This window comes from Peromyscus maniculatus, chromosome 4 (genome assembly GCF_049852395.1).
Source record: "Peromyscus maniculatus bairdii isolate BWxNUB_F1_BW_parent chromosome 4, HU_Pman_BW_mat_3.1, whole genome shotgun sequence".
Classification (NCBI taxonomy): domain Eukaryota; kingdom Metazoa; phylum Chordata; class Mammalia; order Rodentia; family Cricetidae; genus Peromyscus; species Peromyscus maniculatus.
Window position 1 is genome coordinate 82,300,446 of NC_134855.1, and position 24,474 is coordinate 82,324,919.

Genomic DNA, 24,474 nt, shown 5'->3' on the forward strand with positions numbered 1-24,474 from the left:
AGCAGTCCTAAAGGTGAGTTGTATGTAACAGGAATTGAATTATTGTTGGAGAGGCTGCTGTGTGAAAGTGACTTAGCTCTTGAGTTGTGGGCACCGTGCGGCACTCATGTGTCTTATAAGCCTTCTTCTCTCCTTGTCACAATACCCTCCATTTAGGATCTGAAATGGATATATATCTTACAGTTGCTTTATATTCATCTTTCTAAGGAAAACATGTTTTTTAAAGTAATTTCATCTCAGATACGTCAAAATAATTTTTTTCTGGAACAAATGAAAGTAAATACAGCAATATATTTGTTTTTGAGAAAGGGTTTCATGTATTCCAGGCTGGCCTTAAGTTCCTTGTATAGCTGAAGATGACTTTGAACTCCCAACCTCCTTACCTCCACTTCCCAGCACTGAGATCCAGCACACCCTGCTCACTCTTTGCTAATATTAACATTTGTATAAATGACAGTGAGTCCTCTCCTTGAAATCAGTGCAGTAATGATAACAAAATCATATTAATCATTTCTTTAATTGTCTGCTTAAATGCCTGAAAATCTATAGTCTCAATATTTGACACATGAAATTTTCTCTGTTTGAAACAAAGTGCTTTCTCAAAGAATTCCATACCTAAGCCATCATTTGTGGGCCTTTTGTGATTTGGGGAAGTCTAAAACCACTCCGTCTATTTCAGTCATGGGATCTAAATTAGGACTGTAGAGTTGGTACTTATGCCTCCAAACATCCAAGAATAGAGGAATCTCTTAACTTGTGTCTGGCTTCTGTGGTTCACTTTGTTCAGTTTTTCATGTTGGTTTTACTGCCGAGTCCAACTTCTCTTTTCTCCATATGACTCCAATCCCATAGATCCTTTGATAGTTGTGAAAACATTTCTTTCACTGAAAGTGAGAGATGTATAGCATAGGGGGAGAAGTCAGGGCCAAAGGGCTCTGTATGTTCTGAGCTGTGTGAATAGTTGTCAGACTCTCTGCCCCTTGCTCTCTTCATCTGTAAAACGAGATGCCTAAGTATGCAGTGGGTTAGCCTCTGTAGAGCGATTCCAACAATGCCTGGCACACAGCAAACGTTACTACACAAGGACTTGTTGTTATGTGATGCCTGACATTTTCTCATATTTATTAAAAGAAACTATTATCAAATATGTGCTCCAGCATACTTTCTGTTACAGATCTTCCTATCAATAATGTAAAATAATATGGAAAGACACCAGCCTTGCTTCCTTCTGACCAACATTACTTGAATTTTGCTATGTTTCTAAGGAAGATCATTCTGCATATCTTGCTATATTAAGTGACAGTCACCATTTATGAACATTTTTAGTTTTTATCTTTCTCACTAATTATTTTGATAAAATGTGTATGTTCTTTAAAGGAATTGATTTGTTATGTCAATGACTTAGTTTTTAGAACATTTAAATGTAATAGGGAATAAAAGAGATCATCTTCTGTTTCCTAGGTAGAGTTAGAATTTTGAAGCACAGTCTTGAAGGCACAAGCCTGTAATCCCAGTTGCTTGGGGAGTGGAAGCAAGAAATTTGCAGATTCAAGGCCTGCCTGGGCTACAAGGTGAGTCAGGCCAGCCAGCCTCACAAATTAGTGAGAAGGTGCTTCAAAGGAAAAGAATTGAAAGAGTCTGGGTCTGTATCTCAGCGGTAGGTGCTTACTCGGCATGCTCAGCACTCTGGGTTCAATGTTGAATGCTCAAGCTCCTCACCTCTGCTCTCCACACACAAGGATATGGTAAATTATTTAGCATGTGGCAGTGCATGACTAGATGAGCAAGGTTTTTGAGGTTGCAGGTGACCATTAGCCTCCTTGAGAATTTAGATCAGTGGCTTCCAAATGTTCCTATGCTTTAGAGTCAGGTGGAATTTGAATTTGTATTTCAAAAGACTACCATTTTCTGCTTTTTGGAAATACAGTTGGATAGTTTCTAGTTTAATGTGTTAGTATAGGTAGACCAGCCCTCTAGAGATCTCCATGTACTAATCCCTGAACCTGGGAACCCTTTATTATACATGGTAAAAGGAGTTTGAAGACAGGATTAAAATAAGAATGTCAATTGTCATAGATTACTGTGAGATGAATATAATTGTGAATAAAATATTGTGGAGGGGACCATTTAGTGATGGAGAAATGCAAGGCTTTGAAGATGAAGGAAAGGAACCCTGGAGCAAAGAATGCTGTGGCTTTAGAAGCTAGCAGAGGCTAAGACAAAGATTTTTATCTGAAGGTAAAAATGTCTGAAAGGGACATAGAGCCTTGCCAACACCCTAGTTTTAACCAGTGAGATTTGTAGCAGAGTTCTGAGGCACAGGCTATGTGTTTATATATTTGTGTTGTTTTATGCTGCTAGATTTATGGTTATTTGTTACAGTAGCCACAGAACTATAACACATTTGTAACTAACTCTTAGCTTACTAGTCGGTTTTTTGTCAGGAATTCTTGATCTCAACTCATGACTTCATTGAGAAAACAAAAACATGTGAGCCAATAGCTACTTCACTCTTCTATAGGATTGAAAAGCTACCAATATCTGAGTTGCTTCTCTACACTTACACAGCCCAGGACCCAGATGAGAGAATGGTGTCATCCACAATGGGCACCTTTTTCATCCCAGTATAATCAACAGAACCCTTCACAGACATGTGCACAGGCCAGCCTAATCTAGACAATCCCTCATTGAGAATCCTAAATGATTCTAGATTGCGCCAAGTTGATAATTAAAACTATCATATGCTCAACTCTGTCCTTTCCTTTAGATCTCTGATGCTACTTGTTTCCTTCAGTCTACCTGTCTACAGAACAGGTACATGAATGTTTATGGAAACATTATTGATAATTGCAAAAATCACAATCTAAGTGTCCTTCAACTGATGAGTTGATAAACAAAAATAGTATATTTTTTCTTTGGATTAGTGTCCGCCCCCCTTTTTTTTAACTGTTGCTGTAATAAAATACTCTCACAAAAGCAACTTAAGGGTGAAATGGGTTGTCGAGGTTCACAGCTAGGGCTACAGCCTATCATGGCAGGAGCTTAAAGGATCTGGTGGCATCACACTCACAGTTAAGAAGTGGAATGATGAAGGCATGCCATTGCTGTCTAGTCTCTTTCTCCATTTGTACAGTCTAGAAGGATCCTCTCCAGGGCCATCTGAACTCATGTCTAATACTTTTAAAGAACAATTTTGCATAACTTATCCAGAGTGCAGTTGCTGTGTTTTTACTGAGAACCGTCATGGCAAGGAGCATAGCAGCAGGCAGGCATGGCAGTGGAGCACTAGGTGAGAGCTCACAGGCATGAGGCAGAGAGAGAAGGAGACAGACAGGAGAGAGAGAGAGAGAGAGAGAGAGAGAGAGAGAGAGAGAGAGAGAGAGAGAGAGAGAGAGAATATGGCCCCCCAGTGACACACTTTTTCCAACAAGGCTATGTCTCCTAATCCTTCCCAACAGTTCCACCAACTGGGGACCAAGCATTCAAATATGTGACCCATGGGCCTTTCTCTTCCAAACCACCACAGATCTCAAGCTTGTAATACTCTGCTTGCACATAAACTCTTCTTGTTTTTTCTCTTTTCCCCACTGTGGTCATTCTCAGCTGTGGTGATTCAGTCTCTCAGGGGACACGAAGAAATGTGTGGCAACATTTTGATTAAACACAGATTGGAAAGAAAAGACTGTTGGTAGCTGGAGGCCAGGGATTATGCTAAAATCTATAGTAGCTGCCCAAAATACGTTATCAACTCCTGGGACTTAAAAAAACATAATTCTCTTTTGCTTGCCTACCTTAAACAAACCTGACTCTTCCATTCTTCTTAGTAGCTATCAAATACTACTAGCTCTTCAACTAGGGGTTAGTCTTTATGCCTACTTCCCATTTCCAGGCTGGGATTTTGTTTGGCTTGAGCTTGCTCAGGTCTCATACATGCTGTTACAGTCCCTGAGAGTTTATGTGTATTTCATTCCTGGTATGTCTGGAAAACACTGTTTCATGTAGTCACCCACCACCTCTGAATCTGAGAATTTTCCTACCCCATCCTCCATGATGATGACTAAGTCTTGGGGAAAGGGGTGTGATTCGTATCTCTTGTTGAGGGCTAAGCACACTTCAGTCTCTTGTTCTTTGCCTACTGACTGGTTATGAGTCTCTGTGTTAATCATTATCTTCTGGAAGAACTGTCACTGATGAGAGTTGAGAGAAACAGTAATGTATAGATATAGCAATAAGTCATTAGGAATCTTCTGTGTTTTGTTCTGTTTTTTCCATACGGGTTTCTCTGTGTAGCTTCGGCTGTCCTGTAACTTTCTCTCTAGACCAGGCTGTCCTCAAACAGAATAATTTTAAATACATTCTACTATGTCCATTTAGTAGAATAATAGTACTAGGTTCTCCCCTAGGGCCTATGACCTATCTAGGCTCAGATACTTGGCCCGATATTGGTGCCAGGTATGGGTCCTATCATGTGAAGCTGGCCTAACCAAGAAGTTGTTAGTTACTCCTTGTCTACTTAGGTTTTTATTGCTGTGAAGAGACACCATGACCAAGGCAACTGTTTTAAAGGAAAAGATTTAATTGGGACTGGCTTACAATGCAGAAGTTTAGTCCATTATCATCATGGTGGGGAACAGGGTGGCACATAGGCAGACATGGTCCTGAAGAAAGAGCTGAGAGTCCTATATTCGGATCGACAGGCAGCCTGCAGACAATGCTATACTGGGCATGTCTTGAGCATCTAAAACCTCCAAGCCTGTCTGTTGTCTGTCCCCAGTGACACACTTCCTCCAGTAAAGCCACACCTATTCCAACAAAGCCACACCCAATAGTGCCACTATTTGTGAGCCTATGGGGTTCATTTTCTTTCAAGCTAGCATACCACTATTGTACTATTACTCTGACTCGGGGTTCACAACCCGGTAAGATTGATGATTGCTGTTCTCTGGTAGCCTGCATAGCACCTGTTAGCACTGTGAAAGCTAGCCAGTAAGGATGAATCTTCCAGATCGGTAAACACTTGATCTCTCCATGTTTTATGATATTTTGTGTATGGCATCCTCAGCAATAAGGTCTTACCGTCAACTTTTGGAGGGTAACCAAGAGCAGTGGCAACAGCCTGTAATGTTTGGGGGTCTGTGGGACCCCAATGGCCAACAACTGCTTGAGAGGTAATCCATTCCTGGCACCAGGGTTTGTATTTGCTATGGCTAAACTTTTTTCATAGTAAATATATGTTATTCCATTTACATATCTCCCTCTTAAACATTTTAAGTTTTTTTTAAAGTAATATTTCACATGAATTTTAGAGGTTCAGTTGTGCTACAAAATGTATTAAGAAAACAAGATTCTTCAAATGATTTTGGCTAGTTAGGTGCAGACAGACAGAACATTTTATTCTTGGATAAAAGAAAACAAAACACAAAAAAAACAAGGTTAATAGAGAGTGAAGTCTCATTATTTCTTGTTTTTTTTTTCCTGCCTGTAGCTGCTAATGTCTACAGAAAACTGACCTTTATTTAAGTAACTATTTCAGGTTTTGTTTTTTTTGTTTTGTTTTGTTTTGTTTTGAGACAGTGTTTCTCCATGTAGTTTTTGGTGCCTGTCCTGGATCTCACTTTGTAGACCAGGTTGGCCTTGAACTCACAGAGATCTGCCTGGCTCTGCCTCCCGTGTTGAGATTAAAGGCGTGTTCACTGAATAATATAATTATCATTGAAATAGGAATTATACTTCCAAATTTTTCTGTGTCTAAAATCTTTAGGTTTTAGTTTCACATACATTGTCTTAGATATTTCAGAAATATATAAAATTTAACATGGCCAGTATAGTGCATGGATTTTTCTACCCCCAATGTGGATATGGGTATCCCATGTAGGTAGACCTCTACTTATCTCATTACCATACCTATAATTTAAGCCATCCATGATTCTTTCTTGTCTTTTCTATTTGTTTCTCAACTCTACCTATTTTGTTCCTCCATTGTCACCCTTCTATTGCATACACCAGTGCATTTTGTCTGCCTTACCCCCTCTGCACATTTCTCCTCTTCTCACTGTAGTCCTTTCTCTGCACATCCGTGAGAGCAGTTTTCAAATTACATGTCAGACGATTGTATTACTCTTTCTGCTTAAGACTGCTTAGTGCTTTCCCATTACTCTTGGAAGAAAATCCACACTTCCTTGAGACTTTGCATGACTTTTCTTGTCTCTCGAGTATCATTTTACCTTTTTTCATCGCTCAGTTTTCTTTCAGTTCTGTCACACATGCATGCTGTTGGCTGATTATAATTTTCTTGTTTTCTTTTAGAACCTAACATCAAGGCATGTCTCTTAGAAAAACCTTTCTTGATACATCCTAAACAGATGACTCATTGTTTTCATTTACTCTATCATATTCTTCATTATAGAAACCACTTAATATATTTATGCTTTTATTTGTTTCCTTTGTATGTATACAATATCTTCTCCAGTAAACTATAAGCTTTATGAAGATGGAGACCATGTTCACCATTCTATTTCTAGGACTGAATGAACTTAGTCTGTTATGCTTGGAACATAGCAGTAGTTTAATATTTGTTGAATGAATTAATGAATGACCTGAAGACACTCTTTGTTGCCCAAAGAGTTTGTTCTAAAAAGGTTTATTCACAACTGTGTTTGGTAGCATATACCTGGAATCTCAACAATTAGGAGGCTGAGGCAAGTGGATTACAAGTTCATTGCTAGTCTAGGCTATAATGAGGCCCTGATAAAAATTGTTTTATTTTACAAAGAAAGTTGAAAAGACAGTACAGTACACATTCATATATATGTGACCTGAATTTAACAATAAACATTTTCCATAGTAACATGCTGTCTTAGTTAGTGTTACCATTGCTGTGATAAAACACTGTGACCAAAAACAAGTTGGGGAGGAAAGGGTTTTATCAGTTTACACTTTGATAGCACAGTTCATCATCAGAAGAAGTCAGGACAGGAACTCAAGCAGGACAGGAGCTGATGCAGAGGCTATAGGGCAGTGCTGCTTACTTGTTTGCTCTTCATAGCTTGCTCAGCCTGCTTTTTAATAGAACCCAGGACCATCAACCCAGGCATGGTACCACCCACAATGGGCTGGTCCCTCCCTCAACAACCACAAATTAAGAAAATGCCTTACAGATGGGTGGTGGTGACCACGCCTTTAATCCCAGCACTCAGGAGGCAGAGCCAGGGTGATGTCTGTGAGTTCGAGGACAGCCTGGTCTACAGAGCTACATCCAGGACAGGCACCAAAACTACGCAGAGAAACCCTGTCTCGGAAAAAAAACAAAAAAACAAAACAAAACAAAACAAAAAAAAAAACAAAACAAAAAGAAAATGCTTTACATGCTTGCCTACAGCCTGATTTTATGGAGGCATTTCCTCAATTCAGGTTCCCTCCTCTGATGAGGGTCAAGTGTGGTAATAATATATTGCATACCTCCAATATATTGTGTACCGTAATAAACTTATCTAGGGATCAGAGTACAGAGCCAGCCACTAGATTAGACATAGAGGCAAGACAGTAGTGGCACACACTCTTAATCCTATCACTGGGGAGGCAGAGATCTGACTGGATCTCTGTGAGTTCAAGGCCACACTGGAAACAGAGCCAGGTGTGGTGGCGCAAGCCTTTAATCCCAGCACTTGAGATCTCATGCTTTTGCTACCAAGTATTTGGGAAGCACACATGCCTAAATCCCAGCACTAGGAAGGAAGGAAGATGGCAGGGCACAGAAAGGTATATAAGGCATGAGTAAACAGGAAGTCTCTCTGGAGGCTGAGGAGTTGGTAAGGTGAGGTTTGTTGTGGCTTGTTTTGTTTCTCTGATCTTTCAGCTTTCACTCCAATATGTGGCTCTGAGTTTTTCATTAATAAGACCATTTAAGGTTTGTGTTACAGTCAAGTTGACATCAAATTAGCTAGTCCACACATATATGTATAGATTTATAGGAATTCATTTATATCTGTTTATTTGCTTATATATGCGGTCAGTAATAGAAGTGAACTATATGAAAACATATGGCAAATGTGACGTTTATCCTAAATAATCAATGCTTACCTCCTATAAACAGCCTTGTATTTAGCTTAATATTAAGGAATTTGGTGTTTAGCTGAGTTTGGTGGTTACGTATTGGTAATCTCAGCACTTGGGAAGCTGAGGTGGAAGAATCATCTTGAGTTCAAGACCACTATGAGCTATAGAATAAGACTATCTCAGTACTCATCCCCAACAAAAAGGAGAAAGAGAAAAGAAATTTAATATTAACCAGACTTGGTAGCACATACCCATAATCCTAGGTCTTGGGAAGAAGGCAGTTGGAGGTTCAAGGTCATTCTTGGCTACTTAATGAGTTTGAAGCCAGCCTGGGCTGCATTGAAATTATCATGTTTTTGTGCACGGTATTCACTTCCCCAGGTGTTCTGATAATGTGCTTTATAGTTTTAGCTTTTCTTTCTAGGCTAAAATGAAAGATTTTATATTATATTTGATTGTTACATATTTTAGAATAGTACTCTACCTATTTTCTGTTATTCATTTTTTTTTCTTTTTTCTTTTGACAAAGTATCTTGTTATGTAGCCAAGACTGGCTTGGTCCTTTTTATATATCCAGGCTGGCTTCAAACTCAACGCAATTCTTTTCCAGTCTTCTAAGTGCGGGAATTTCAGGAATGCTGCAGGTAGACCACACTGAGGAACTATTTATTATTTTTTCTCTTTCATTAAATTTATGAATTTTTTTTTGCATCCTTAAGCTGGTTATCTTAGATAATGTGGCCCGGGTAGATATATCTAATATTTTTAAACTAAATTAGATATTTTGGGGCAAAGTGGCACTTAGATGACAATGTTATCCCTCATGACACTGTAGGGTATCAGTTTTTTTCTATACTGTTCATTTTGATCTTTTGTTTAAGATAGCATTTGCCTTGCCTTTTTTTTTCTTCCTTTCCTCCTTTCCTCCCTCCCTCCTTCTTTCCTTCCTTCTTTCCTAGCCCTGTGTATAACTACCCCTGGATAGCCTGGAGGCACTATGTAGGTCATGCTGACCTTGAATTCTCAGAGATCTATTTGTCTTTTTTCCCAAGTGCTGGGATTAAAGATATGTGCTGCTCTTCCTGGCTAAATTATTGGTTATTTTTTTTTCCTCCCCCCACCCCCAACTCACTTTGAGACAGGGTCTCTATATAGTCCTGGCTATCTTAGAACTCACTATGTCAACCAGGCTGGCCTCAACTCACAGAGATGCTCCTGTCTTTGCCTTCCAAGTACTCAGATTAAAGACCTGTAACACCATGCCTGGCTCTGATCTATTTTTTAATTATGTCATATAACAGGCACTTAGGAATTGCTCTTTCTAAAATGCATTGACTTCTCACTTTGACCCACAAGACCTATCTTATTCCTTTCCTTTTTTGTTTGGTGCACTTAAACATGTTAGCCAATCAAGAAGTACCTAATATTAACTAATTTACCACTCAAAAGCTAAAAACCCAGGGGTGTCAATATCTTAAACCTGCAGTTGCTATGAAGCCCAAAATCTCCTGGTGTAGACCTTCCTCCACAGGAGAACATTCATGCTTGAGGTGAGGCCACACCCTTGGGCCACAGCAATTGATTGAAAAAAGGGAGGACTTGACTGCTCCTGGGTATAGTGAAGGAGAAAGTTTACTGTAGCTAAAAGAGAGAGAATAGCAAGAGGCAGAGACATCTGGGAGAGGCTAGGGTAGACATGACCCTGAGCCATGTGAGGAGAGCTGGGAGGGAAAGGGAGACTGGAGAGAGGAGGACCAGGTGTAACAGCCAAGAGGACAAAAGGTTTTTTGGTTGTTTTTGTTTTTGTTTTAAAGGGACAGGTAACCAAGATGTTTGGATTTTATAGGGAAGAGCTTCGGGGGGAAGGACTGCCCAGCCCCTGGTCTGGAGAGTTCAGGGTAGAAGACAGGGCACACCTTGTAACAGGTAGGGACTGAGAGATACTGGGAGAACCTGGATGCCAGGTTGGCTTTGATATGTTAAATGGGCACCTCAGCCATTTTCCCAGCATTGAGACTTCCCAGGCAGCCACAGTCATTGGACTGAGGTGAGCACCTCCACTGACATCAGTGGGTCATCCATAGGACTTTTGGTGGGTTCCAAAACTGTTAACACCAAGCAGCACTTTCATCTAATGGAGTAAGAGGTGGTTTATTCTACATCAAATATGAATGGCTGAGACTCAGGAAAGGTTGAAATTGCCTCAAACAGCATATTCCTGTTTGTAAGCAATTATAGGAACTTTGTTTGGGTGGAGTAATTTTTAATTTTTTTCTTTTATTTTTGATATTATATACATCATTTCTCCTTTCCCATTCCTCCTTCCAAATCCTCTCATATACTCCTCCTTGCTCTTTCAAATTCATCACCTCTGTTTTCATTGTTGTTACATGCATATGTGTATATACATACATATTCTTAAATATAACCAGCCCAGTCTGTATAATGTATTGCTGTGGGACGGTCTGTATGTCAAATTGCTCTGATTGGTCAATAAATAAAACACTGATTGGCCAGTGGCCAGGCAGGAAGTAGGTGGGACAAGGAAAGAGGAGAATTATGGGAAGCAGAAGGCGGAGGGGAGAGACACTGCAGCTGCCGCCATGACCAGCAGCATGTGAAGATGCCGGTAAGCCACCAGCCACGTGGCAAGGTATAGATTTATGGAAATGAATTAATTTAAGCTATAAGAACAGTTAGCAAGAAGCCTGCCACGGCCATACAGTTTATAAGCAATATAAGTCTCTCTGTTTACTTGGTTGGGTCTGAGTGGCTGTGGGACTGGCGGGTGACAGAGATTTGTCCTGACTGTGGGCAAGGCGGAAAACTCTAGCAACAATGTATAAAACATACTTGTATGTATGTTTTCAGAGCTGACTGTTTGGATTTGGATAACCCCAATTGATGTGATCTTCCTGGGGAAGACTTTCTCCCATTGTCTCTCAGCATTCCTTAGTTGCCTGTAGTTCTTTTACACAGGGTTGGGGCTTTGTAGGCCCCTACCCCCACTTTGGCATGCCTATTGTTTATTGTTGTTGTCTTTGTTCAGCTCATGTTTAGGCAGTCCTGCTGCTGAGACTTTATGGGTATAGCTTCTGACATTCCTAAGATACACAGTCTCACTACAAACTTCTGATCCTCTGCCTTTTGCAATCTTTACCCCCCTTTCTCATAGTGATCCCTGAGTCTTAGGTGAGGAAGTTGTTTTGTAAATGTATCCATCCAGACTGGGCTAATTAGAGGAACTTTTGTAGTCACAGAACAAAAGAAAAGTCTTAAATCAAGGATTTTACTAAATACATTAGTGGGATATCAGGTGGGTAAAGAAAGGAAAACTCTGCCATCTGTTTCAGATTCTATCTGATAACATCTTTAGATTTGGGCTTGGTGGAAACCAGTGGTCTGCTAAGAAAATATATCAAAGATTTTACCTATTGTCAGTATGATTCTTGATAGTCAAAGATAACTTTGGTGGGAATCTAAAACATTCCAACCCTCTCCAATTAAGACTTTGTTATCAGTCAATCCTGTGCAATCTATCCTTGGGGTGTGACTTTTTCTGGGAAGTTCAGTTTAACAAGGAAACTTAAGAACGTTTACTCTGTTACTAAAGTTCTATGATTATCATATAAAAGGTTCACAGTAACTCTGTGATAAGGGCTGCTGACACTGAAACCATTTTATAGCTAAGGACATTAAGATTCAAAGTAGACACATGTGCTCTAGAAATAATGTTCTTAAAAAAATTTAAGGTTACATTATGGGCATGCATGCATGCCTGCAGAGGTAGGTGTGTGTGTGTGTGTGTGTGTGTGTGTGTGTGTGTGTGTACACGTGTGTGTACGTGTGTGTGCACACACACGCACACACGTATGAGTGCCAGCCAGGGTATATGTGTAGAGGACAACTTTCAGGAATCTGTTTCTCTCCTTCCACCATGCAGATCCAGGGCTCAAACTTAGGTCATCAGTGTTGTGTTTTAAAAACGGCCTGCAGCCTTGGGTGGAGTCAAGGGGCATGGTGGAAAGTCACTCATACCATGCAGGCAGCACCCATGTGGAAAGTTTTATTAAGGGGGGAAGAAGAAGGGAAGAAAGAGAAAACAGACAGGTTCTGAGAAGTGAAGAAGAAGAGAAAGAGAAAAGGGAAGAAAAGGAAGGGAGGAGGTGCACACTTCCTTGTGGCAAGAGAGAGAGAGAAGGGGAGGTTCTCCCTAAAGGAAGAGGACTTTAAGTAAGATGACCTTGTCAGGACGCTGGGTGGGTCCCCCAAGGGGTGGGTCTGAATGTTAACAATCAGGCTTCACAGAAAATACCTTTAACTGAGCCATCTTGCTTGCCCTTGCATTCTTAACCATTAAAAGATGAATAGTGATGAACTTAAGAACCTAGAGGAGGAAAGACAGCTTGTCTAAGAACTTTTGGAGCATACTAATTAGGTAGTGTTGATCCCAGGAGGTGAGAATGAGACCACAATTTTGAGCCAAATATGAAGCAAGCTTGATTTTTATTGGAGTGCACCCAAGAGCTGGCCAGTGACTGCCTCCTACCTCAGGTTAAAGAGAGCAGCCTCAAGTCCGTTTCTTGGGCCCCCTTTAAGCAGTAAAATCATGAGTAGTTGCAAAGTAGATTTACTGAAGATAGATAATGGAACAATAAGAAAGTACAAGAAAACCTTAAAACACCATGTGGTTGCCATGTGACTAGGGAGGGTTAGGGTGTTTTAAAAACAAGTCAAGGTCATGGGTTGGAGCAGGTCAGGCTCCAGGTAACAGACTTAAAGAATGAGTCACAGTTCTTTGTCCTATGTTAACAGTATGGTCAGTGGTCCATTTATCTTCTTTGATATCCCATTACCCCCTGTACTTCCATTGTTTGGTTGGTAAGGGGTGCTTAGGCACTCCTATAATATTGAATGGGTAGCCCCTGTGTCCACCAGAAATTTGTATGTTGGACCCCTGTGGTGAAGGTTACCATAGGCTCCTGGGGGCCTAGTTTGAAGGTGCCTCAACCTTGGTAATCCTCCATAGCTAGTATTGGCTTGGATTTGGAGGGGGAGTACCTGTTTCTGGCGTGGGCATTCATTTTTACAGTGACCCGTTTCTTTCCAGTAGGCTTATTGGTCCTTTTGTAAAGGTCTCCTCCTTTTATCATGGGGTGCACCAGCAGAGTTGAAAGTGGCTGGGGCTTGTAGTGCAGCCCTAGTGGTGTGCCTCATCTTTACCAAAGATCTTCTTTGCTGTCTTTGTTGTCAAACACCTGGAATATCCCTAATAGTTCGGACCTGTTCTTTCCTGCAAACCCATCCATCTTTTGTATCTTTCTATATATGTCAGGGGCTGACTGAGTAACAAAGACCAGGTTAATTGCCTTGAGATTTGCCAGGTCCTATGGGTCTATAGGGATGTAAACCAATATACATCTAGAAGGTGCTCCAAGAAAGCCATCTGGGCACTGTCAGTCATATCTGCTACCATCGATAGATCAGTGGGCTTTTGGGCTACCATTTCATCCCTTTTGACCGAACCTGGTGGTATTCACTGAGGGACCCCTTCCTCTCTGTGTGTTGTAGTCACATTGGGTTCTCCATCTTGGCAGAGCGTGGTCAGTTGCCTCTACTCTCTGGTCATCAGCCATTGAAGCTACTCCAGGGAGTGCTTCAGTTGCTTTCATTAGAATCCCTTCCCTTTCTTTGGTAGTGAAGAGGGTACAGAGAATCTCCTGACAGTCGTCCCACATGGAGAGATGATTGAAAAAAAGAGAATCAAGGAATCAGAGTTAGTGCTTAAGGGGTGGGGGGGATCTGGTTCTTCTAGTTGTAGAAATCTGTATTGGAGAAAGGGACATACAGGTAGCGATTGTCAGGAAACAGCCATAGGGGAGCAAGGACTGAAGGAGATGCCACCCAGAACCAAGATCAGAGGAATCAGGATGGCCATATGAGACCTGCCTGATTGGTGTTGGGAGGAGAAATGACGGGGGGGTGGGGTGGGGGTGGGGTGGGGGAGGGGAGGCAGGGAAGAGGTGTATGGCGGGAGCGAAGATAGGAGGAGATAGGGAAGATCTGGGGGGGGAGAAGATGGCGAGGTAGGAAAGAGCTGGGTGGTAGGGTAGTAGTAGGTGCAGACAGAGGGGAGAGTGAGACCATGGTGGGGGAAACTGGGCTTTCAAAGGTGGAGGTTGAGATGAGGAAGGGAATGGGTAAAGATGTTGATATGGAGGGAGGAAGGATTCTTTCTTTTGTGAGTCCTGCAGAATGGTTTTCAGAGGGGCCTCCTGGGTCTGTGCTATAGCCCCATCTGCTTACGATCAGGGTTTGGCCGCCTTGCCCATTGTGGACCATACAGACCTTCCTCTGTGGCGGGCAGGTTGGAAGTTGCTTCAGCCCAAGTCAAGGTGTATCATCTAATCTGATCTGGGTGGCCAGACTTACCAAGAGTGACATTCACCACTGCCCAGGCTATCTGAGCCCCAAAAGTGCCCTGGGAGCGCCAGTCAACCCCAAATGTGGTCCATCAGCTTCATAAAAGGCTACTCTTAGTGATAGGATATCATAATCCTTCTTGACTATAGCGTGGTAAAATTTGTCAAAATACTTTAGAACACAGGTTAGAGGGCTGTTAGGCTTGTTAGTCTAATTACCCATACTGTCCATCTGTTCAGTCACCCCAAGTCCAAGATAAGCCACGTAACACGGAGAGAACAAAAGAAAGTGGAGACAGTAAAAAAGAAGGCAAAGCCAAGACGTTCATAGACAAGACGTACAAAGACAAGACAAACAAGGCACAAAACCAGACCAAGAACCTCAGGGGGCATTGTGACATTTGGTTTTTTGCCCTAAGCAGAATATTTAGGGTCTGTTGACACCCCCACCCCAGTCCCAGATCGGGATTCCAACAGACCAGACTGCGACTTACAGGGAGGCTTCTGTAGGTACTCACTGCTTTTCTCAGCCCGGAGGTTTACTCTGATAGTCCCAGAAACCGAAAGCATGCTTTGGGAGCCTTGGAACTTCTCAACATGTACACCTCCTGAACCAGCCCTTCAGCCTGGAGTCCCAGAGTGAAGGTCCAGCTTTAGAATTTAGATGGATGGTCTGATCTTGCTGAGGCCTCCAGAAAATGTTAATCCCATTGGGTGAAAATAAGATCACCATCACAGCATTGAGCTGATTTGAAGCAAGTTTGATTTTTATTGGAGTGCACCCAAAAGCTGACCAGTGACGGCCTCCTAAGTCAAATTAGAGAGAGCATCCCTTGTCCATATCTTGGGCCCCTTTTAAGGAGTAAAATCACAAGTAGTTGCAAAGCAGGTTTACAGAAGAGAGACAATGGAACAATCAGAAAGTATAGGAAATTTTCAAAAACCATCATGTGGTTACGGAAGGTTAGAGTGCTCTCACAAACAAGTTAAAGTCATGGGTTAGGACATGTCAGGCTCCAGGAAACAGACTTAAAAGCAAAAACTCAGCCCTTGTAGTATATGGCAACTTATTTTTAACAATATAGTGTAATGGCTCCTGCATTCAAAATGGAGTCAGGCAGGTTCCTCAGTAGATTATGGGTATTCTGGGGAAAATATACTGTTTCTTCTTCCTATGCAGTGCTTCTGTTTATAGATGTATGATACTACCTGGCTATCCTTTAAATCTACTCAATTTTGACACTTCCTAGAGCTAGCAGTTTTCTATTTCACAGGTCAGAGGCCCGGTCCACAATGCTACCTACATTTCAAATGCTAGTTCCTCACAAGATCTCTCTTACTTCTATTGTATATAAGTCAGATTCCTACAACTCCCCCCTCAGGTCTGATCATCCCAAGGAAATGTTTGACAGATATGCCCAGTTTATCATATGGGATATTTATTACTAAGAATAAAAATGAACTGTCTAATGAAGAGTATATAGTACAGGGTCTTGAGTGTAAGACCTCTCTATGAAGCTGTGATACCATCTAGGAGTTCAGCAATTATTGTTCATTTTCATTTGTTCATTAAGGACAAAAAGTCTGTCCAAAGCAAAGCCAAAGTTTATTCAAAGAGGACAATTTTATAAGAGTTTAAAAGAAAAATCCCAAAGTCAAGCTGTAATCTCAGCAGCTACCTTAGGAGAGTGGAGGCAAGAGAAAAGCCATGCCACTTCAGTTAAGCTAGCTTAGAGGTCAGCCACATGGTGGGCAAGCAGCCTCATGACAAGGAGGGAAGCTTTAGAGAAAGGAAGTCTAAAGAACCAGAAAAAGCATACCTAGGTTCTGGCTAGCATCAGAAAGGAAGAGACAAAAAAGAAGAGAAGAGAAAGTTACCCACCTATCTCAGGACCCAGAAAGACAAACAGACATAGCTGACCCTCAAAGAGGCTGGTGGGGACTGTGCTGGGCAAGGGCTTGGGTCTGGGAAGGATAAGTTCCTGAAACAGTTGTAAGGAGCCATTCAAAAGGAAGGAATAGATATCAGGAATGGTTTTGATTTAATTATATTAAAACTTGTGTAGCTTTAAAAAAAATCTATAGTACTGATGGGTCAGCAGGTCAAAGGGCTTGTTTAACTACACAAGCTGGATGACCAGAGTTTGATCCCCTAAGCTCATGATAGAAGGAGAGAACTGACTCCTGAAAGTTGTTCTGCCTTCCACATGTCTGCTATGACATGCACCTGCCCACACTGACACACACACACAATATATATATCTTATATATATATAATATTTGTGCCTTGTCATAGTACTTGTGTGTTTATTAGTAGTCAGTGGCTGCCAGCAGAAACAGGAGATCCTGCACTGTTCTGCTGTCTGTTGCAGTTGGAATTCTTTTCTGAAACCTCCCCTCACGTGAAGCTGGAGTTTCTGTGCTACAGAAAAGAATTCCAGAATATGTGGATACAAAGCAAAGTTGGACTTTATTAAGATTTTTAAACATAAACTTAAGCTCAGTCATTAAATGAGAGAGACATGTAATAGAAAGAAGGATAATAGCATCCTCCCCCCCCCCCCCCCCCCCGTGTGTGTGTGTGTGTGTGTGTGTGTGTGTGTGTGTGTGTGTGTGTGTGTATGTTCCAGTGAGGGATAGGGAAGGGGATTAAATTATGTGTTAGTAATGGCTCTTTATGATTTTTGTGGTTTCTGAAGTTATATTGTTTAACGATTTCAATGGTTGAGTGAGATGTTTTGGTGTGCTCATTCTTATCTAAGGAGCTTTCCCTTAGTAATACGATTATAAGGTGGGTTTTGAGATGATGGTTATCTTCATCATGAACTCAGTCACTTAAATGATCAGAAACAGATGAAGATAACCTGGCTTGTTAGTGCATTCTGTGTATAGTGAGACATTTTACAGTAGAGCTCTTTCTGAATTGTTTTAAGAAATGCTGATCATGAAACTTTTTGAAATTTATCATCAGGCCAGTGGTGGCAGAGTCAACGTGGAACTATGCTTCGTGGTGTTCTGGGAAAGGCTTTTCGACTTGCTGGCTATACCATTCAGTATGGGTGTATAGCTCATTGTGCTTTTGAATACGTTGGTGGTGTTGTCATGGTAAGTTTCTACATTCAGGAATTTCAATTTAAAATACAAAGTTTTTTTTTTTTTTTTTTTTTTTTTTTTTTTTTTTTTTTTTTTTTTTTTTGAGACAGGGTTTCTCTGTGTAGCTTTGCACCTTTCCTGGGACTCACTTGGTAGTCCAGGCTGAAAATACAAAGTTTTTTAATGGAACAAGACATGGTTTTTAAAAACTTTTGCTTGAAGTCATTACATGAAAATTAAAACATAAAATCTTTTTAAATATTGGATATAAGAGGGTATATTTGGAGGTAGGTGTAGTGACATATACCTGTAATCTGGAAGCTGAGGCAGTGGACCATGAGTTCAAGGGTAAGCTGGGCTCCATACTGAGTTCAAGTCCATCTTGGGATACATAATTAAGACTCTGTCACAAGTACCCCTACCCAATCCCTCCACAGCCACAAACCAAAACAAACTTTGTCTCAAAACCAATCAGGGCCAGTGAAATGGCTCAGCAGGTAACATGCTCCAGTCTCATACCCAGGGTCCTCTGACCTCCATGGGCACTTTAGCAAGTACACACATTCGCACATGTGCTTATGCACGAGGTTGTGCGCGCGCGCGCACACACACACACACACACACACACACACACACAATGTAAATATTAAAAACCAAACAAGCAAAAACAGTATGTTTGCATCAGCACCAGAATAAAATATAAGAGCTATTGAATTCTTACTTTTATGTTTTGTATTTAGCAGGGCACAAACAGTCCTCTTGATAACCTGATTATAAATAGTTATCATCCGAGTGCTATTTGTGCTTTCTAGAATATGGCTGATGCTGTAAACTTGTTACCTTACATTGTCTGTTGCACCTGTGTGAGAAATTCATTCTACTCAAGAAGAAAATGCCAGGCTCGGAAAATTAACTCATTCCAGGTCCCACAATTAGTAAGAGAGGTAGAATTTCAACACAAATTTGTCTGATTCTAAAAACTACTTATAACTATCAAGTTTGTAATTAAAGCAAATGATTGTTCTGCTAAGATTAGTAACAAAATATTAAATACTGCCTCTTTCCCCAAGCAATGGTTGTTCTCAGTATCACATCACAAATCTGAAATCTCAGAATTTTCAAATCTTTGCCATGTAAATGAAACAATATTTGGCCGACTGAACAGCTGACAGTTTTATTTTTTTGGGGGGGGGAGCTGTTGTTTTTATATTTGTTTTACCCTAAAAGATTGGTAGTATAATAACCCTTATTTGAGCTGAAGTGAAGGATATAAATGTATTTAGCTAATACTCCTTCCATTAAGTCTTGACAATGACATTAGTACTTCTAAAAGTAGCAAACCTAAACTTCATTGTTATTTATTATTTTATTTAAATGTTCCATTATTTTTCCCTAAGTAGAAAGTTTTGAGTAAAAGGTTGGATTTGGAGATAAAGTGATAGAGTAGATGAAGACTGTGTTGTTTTTATTAAGTGGCAATCGGTATTCCAGAATTAGGCATATATCAAGATTGTTCTTTTCAGACATACAGACATGGATATCTTTAGAGTACATTTCATTGTGTTGGTGGTTTTCAGTAGATAATATAAGCTACAGCCCCATCATACTTAGAAAGCATTTTCTTGGACAAGGATATCAATTCTTATAGAATGAATGTTGCTTTAAAAAATTACCACAATGGGCACTAAGTGATGTTTGAAAAAACCAAAGAAGTCCATCATTCATGCAACAAATACATAACAAGCATTAACATTATGCTAAGTACTCTTCTTGATGATGGAAGCTTACGTAGCAGGGAAAGTGAGACAAAATCCAGTCCTCCAGTGGAATTTAGTGTTCTCTAGGGTGGTCAAAAATTAGAAGCAGAGACATGTTACTTTGTGTGTATCTTATAAAGTACCAGCAAACAATTATAATATTGTCTGTTTCCAGAAAGAATATTTACCCAATTCCTTTTCTTTTAAGCCTGCCCAAATGATTTCTATTAAATTTAAAGAGACTTGAACTCAGAAGATTACCTTTCTTTTCAGTGTTCTGGACCATCAATGGAACCCACAATTCAAAATTCAGATATTGTCTTTGCAGAAAATCTTAGCCGACATTTTTATGCTATCCAAAGGTAAATTTCTATCAAGACATAACTATAGTGAAAGATATATATATATAAAGTGTATTTTTCTGTAATTTCTAAATGTTTTAATAGTCAACATGTACAGTGTCTGTGGTCACTGTGTCTTTTCCCTTATCATCCAGAGCAGTTAGCAGATGTGAAAGTCTTGTTCTCTTTATAGGTTCCTGAAGTGTTTTAAGGCAGGAGCAAGGGCCTCATGGACCATATTGCTCACCACATCAGAATTCTAATTGTTTTGTACTTTGATTGATGACTGTCCTGTTTCTTCTTTGTACAGAGACATAGTAACTGTTCAATGGTTTGTAGGTTATGGCTTTGTGTGTGCCTGAGATTGAAGAATTTGGTCTAATGTGGTTCTCCAGATTGATTAATTATTAAGTTGAGTAACTACTTGGCAAATACTATTTGTTACTAAATTTTCCAAAACCTTATTCCAAATAGTGGCTCAAAACCTTGTGCCACTGTTTATCTCAAGGGACACTATGAGTTTGAGTTCCTTTTGAATGGCTATCAAATATTAGTAACTTAGTATATTTTCTAAACTGTACCTCTAAACATTTTTATAGAATTATAAAAGTCTGTACCAGCTTTTATCTCATTAACCTCCACACGATTCCCACTAGTGGCATTTGGGGTATAAATGAGGGTTAGGCACTTGTTCCTTTGTTGTAGCCCATTTCCCGTTATGGAAAAATGAAGAACAGTGTGGGGCTGTTCTTTCCTTTGACTGCACTGTTGCCCTCTCTTGATGCTGTTTACAAAACTCTCTTCATCGAGCTGAATGGCTTACTAGGGTCCCAGGGAAGTTGTTCACATCTTTTACCTGTGATAACTTCAAGAAACATACTTGTAGATTTGGAATTGTAAATTAAAACTTACACAAAAGGCTTACTTATCTCCATTTGCTTTTTGACTTTTACCAAAATAGCCCAGTGACTGACCTTCACTATAGCTTGAAGACATGCTGCTGCTGAATGCCAGTGACATGATAACTCTTAAATGTCCTTAATAGTGTGCTGGGCTGGCTGTTAAATAAATATTGCAGTGTTGTTTTATTTAAAGTACTCTTAGCAATCAGGTGAGTAATATAAATAAGTACATTCAGGAAATTAAGGTTCTTTGAAGATTTCATTTAGTGCTCCATTTATTCTGGAGTCTCATTAGTGTGTCGTGTACCTTAGAATCTGGAATTAATGAGAAACCCAGCAAAACTTTTAGAACAAGGTAGTAGCTGATACTGCTACTTTGGAAATATTACTACTGCCTTATTCTGTTTGCTGTAGCTTAGGACTGAGACTTCAGTGGGATGAACTTCTGACCCTTATTAATGGCTCCTTATTTAGATAATGGCTCCTTATTTAGAAGGGGAGAACAGACTTCTCTTTTATGTAAGAATAAAAGTCTGCACGTGTGGTATCTAAAGTACACAGGTCTCTTTGCCTTTCCCTTCAGGGATTCCTCTTACTTGAGACAATCAATCTCCTATTACTAATTCTTGCAACAAATAGCTAATGGGCATCAACTTTATAAGATATGTTGTACACTATAGCAACAATACAATGAGTGATGCATTGGAGTTGAACAGCTCATCATTTAGTAGGCAGAAAGGATGTTTATGACTATTTTTAATTTTAATATTTGTTTTTGGAATTTTGAGATATGGTAGCCTATGCTAGCCTAAAATTTACTATCTAGTCCAGACTGGTTTCATGCTTGTAGTGATCCTCCTGCCTTAGCCTCCCAAGTTCTGGGAATCACAAAGCACCATATCAAAATAACTATAGTGGGAAGGGAAATTTCAAGTTCTGGTTCTGTTATTTAGTGGGTTTTAAAAGTCCTTTTAAAGGAGGCAAGAGTTCAAGGAGTATCTTTTTAGATGCAGACTTTGTTTTAAGGGTGATAGTGATTGTTGTATCAAGTAACATAAGCTGCATAAGCACCCTTGAAAATGATTTCTTTCAAAGACACACTAGATTGGTTTTCATAGCTCAGAAGTCTTGGCAAAATTTTTCATGTGAACAGTTCCACTGATGTTTCGAAAGAAAACAATGCTTTCTTGGTCCAATTATAGAACTGAATGGCTTGATACCATTCAGCTTTAGAAAGTAAGGCCTCATGGTGTGGTTTTTGTCAATACTAATTTCTGTGTTGCCAGTAAAATTCTGATAAAGTGGTGTCCTTCATTTTTTTTACATAAAAATCTGCCAATGAATTCCTCCTCGATTTTAGTTGTAAGGGAAAATTTTGTCTTACCTTCCTTTAAACCTAATTTTAGTCATGGTAACTAATTAATCTTATCTTTTGTTCTTTTCTTGTTGCTGGGGACCAAACCTGGGGCCACCTGTATGCCAGACAAGCCACTCTATTATTGAGCAATATCTACAACCTTCTTACTTTGGGGTGGGGGCTGTGAAAATGCTTAGAAGTTGTTGAATGCTTACAGTATAGCAGTATTCTTGTTTCTTTCTTCTTTTCTGTTTTAGTTTATTGGGACAAAGTCTTGTCTTGAAGCCCAGATTCACCTTCACCTTACTACATAGCCCAAGTTGGGCTTGAACTTTCCTTAGCTTCTCAAATGCTGGGATAATAGGTGTGCTTTGCCTAGGCTAGCCCAATGATTAGGTTTCTGAATTATAAGCTTCCCTTTATTATTATTATTATTATTATGGATTTTTATGATATTTTGGAATTTGTATCTTTTATTATAAATAACATCGAAGTATATAAACTTTATCTGGAATCACATACAATTAGTAAATATGTCAAATATTAAAAATGTTAGCACAATTCATATATTCCTTATTTTATACACAAAAAACCATTACATTCTCTTTGGTTGAGAGAGGTGTGCAGGTATGGATGTTTTGAAACATAGTTTAACTATGTAACTGTGATCGGCTTTGAATTTGCTTTGTAGTTTATATTAGCCTCCAAATTATAATTCTTCCCTTATTTATTTTTGGGATTACAGGCATGCACCACCATGTTGTGAATAAAACCTTTATTTATTCATTTATTTTTCTCTTCCCATGTAGAATATTACTTCTTACGTGACTCAGGCCTTCTATAAGTAGCAAGAACTAATATTACTTTTACATATTTGAAATAATATCCTACTTTATAGTATATGTTTGCTTAGCGTTTAGTGTTTTATTTGGTTGTGTCTAATTTTCCCTCAAATGTAAGTCTATACTATGAATTATGACTTAAATGAATTATATAACTTACATAGTGTTATTCTATAATTTTTGAACTTTTAAGAAACACATGACGTTTCTTCATTTTTAGTGCTCTAGAATCAACTACTAATAGCTTTCATTTGTAATTATTTGGATACAGAAATAACACAGTGGATATAATTCTCATGAGATTATTATAAACTATCAGTAATTTTATACGGAATTTTTATGACTCCAATTAGGTTCTGACCCTAAATTCAGTTAAAATGGTTTCCAAACATAATTAATGTATGGCAGGGTCAATGTGTAATAGGATAAAAGGTGTGTATTTCTTTAAGTTGCCTTATAAAATTGTTAAAGCAGTCCTATGTATGTGTGTAATAATGCTGATACTTCTTTTCCTTTTCCCCCCCTTCAGAGGTGACATTGTAATTGCAAAAAGCCCAAGTGATCCAAAATCAAATATTTGTAAAAGAGTAATTGGTTTGGAAGGAGACAAAATCCTCACCACCAGTCCATCAGATATCTTTAAAAGCCGTAGTTATGTAAGTAATATATCAATTATGTCATTCTTTGATATTATAGTTGATTAATATTAACTGAATACACTGAGAAAGCAAAATGATCTTTAAAAATGTTTGTATTGGGCTGGAGAGATGGCTCAGTGGTTAAGGACACACACTGTTCTAGAGGACCCAAATATGAGCCCCAACACCCAAATCAGTTTACTCATAACCACCGATAACTCCGGTTCCAGGAGGATCCAACATCTCTGTGCTTTTCAGACACAGGCATTCACATGCACATACTCACACACCCACACATATACACATTGTAAGTGAGAGTTTCAACTCTGGTGGAAAGGTATCCTGACTGCTGGGGAAGTCAGACTATACCTGGAGCTGCTAGGACAGCTCTGGTGGCTGGAGCTGCAATGGGACAGCTCAGCTCTGGAGGGAAAGGTGTTCTGACCGGGAGTCAAGCTATACCTGGAGCTGGGGTGCAGTGTGGGATGGTCTCCCCACAGAATATAGCAATCCTGCTCCTCTCCTGGAGAGCCCCTACAACTGAGCTTTGCTCAGCTTCCTTAAGGAGGCTTCCCAGCAGAGCTCTGCTTCTTCTCTCAAGTCCAAGATGTTGCCTCTTTTGCTTCACTCTGCTAAAGAGGAAACCCCCGCAGAAATGTAGCAGTCTCCTCAGACTGCGAAAAGTTCTTACTTTTTCTGCTCCACCTTGCTCAATCCCCTAAGGGACATCTCAGCAAAGTTCTTTTGTTCAGCTCTGCCTTGCTCAGTGCCCCCTAAGGGAACATCTCTGCCAGGTTTATTCTGCTCAGTCCCCTAAGGGACATCTTAGCAAGATTCTTCTTCTCTGCGCTGGTGAATGAAGAAGATCTTCACCCAAGACTCCCTTAAGAGATTTATTTGGGAAGGAGTCCTAGAGAGTGGCTGCCTCTACCACGGTAGGAAAGTACAGCCAACAACTGAACAGGCAGGATGGTTTATATAGTGTTTCTTAGGGGTGGAGTTTCTCCAGGGAGAAGATTTTCTGTTCAGGGATTGGTTAGTTTTTCCTGTCCTGGGATTGGTTAGTT

At 39.9% G+C, this 24,474-nt stretch overlaps 1 protein-coding gene across 6 annotated transcripts in view; it reads left to right on the top strand.

Moving 5' to 3' along the window:
• Immp1l (inner mitochondrial membrane peptidase subunit 1) overlaps window positions 1–24,474 on the top strand; it is a 64,634-nt gene that overhangs the window by 15,980 nt on the left and 24,180 nt on the right. For 4 of the 6 annotated variants that reach the window (XM_076570238.1, XM_042275874.2, XM_042275875.2 and 1 more), the window contains 4 exons: window positions 1,462–1,571; window positions 17,449–17,582; window positions 19,601–19,689; window positions 23,299–23,425. In XM_076570238.1, coding sequence (XP_076426353.1) covers window positions 17,478–17,582; window positions 19,601–19,689; window positions 23,299–23,425 — 321 coding nt within the window. In that variant the 5' untranslated portion in view covers window positions 1,462–1,571; window positions 17,449–17,477. The remainder of the gene's footprint in view (window positions 1–1,461; window positions 1,572–17,448; window positions 17,583–19,600; window positions 19,690–23,298; window positions 23,426–24,474) is intronic. The other 2 variants (XM_006975860.4, XM_006975859.3) reach the window with 2 other exon arrangements.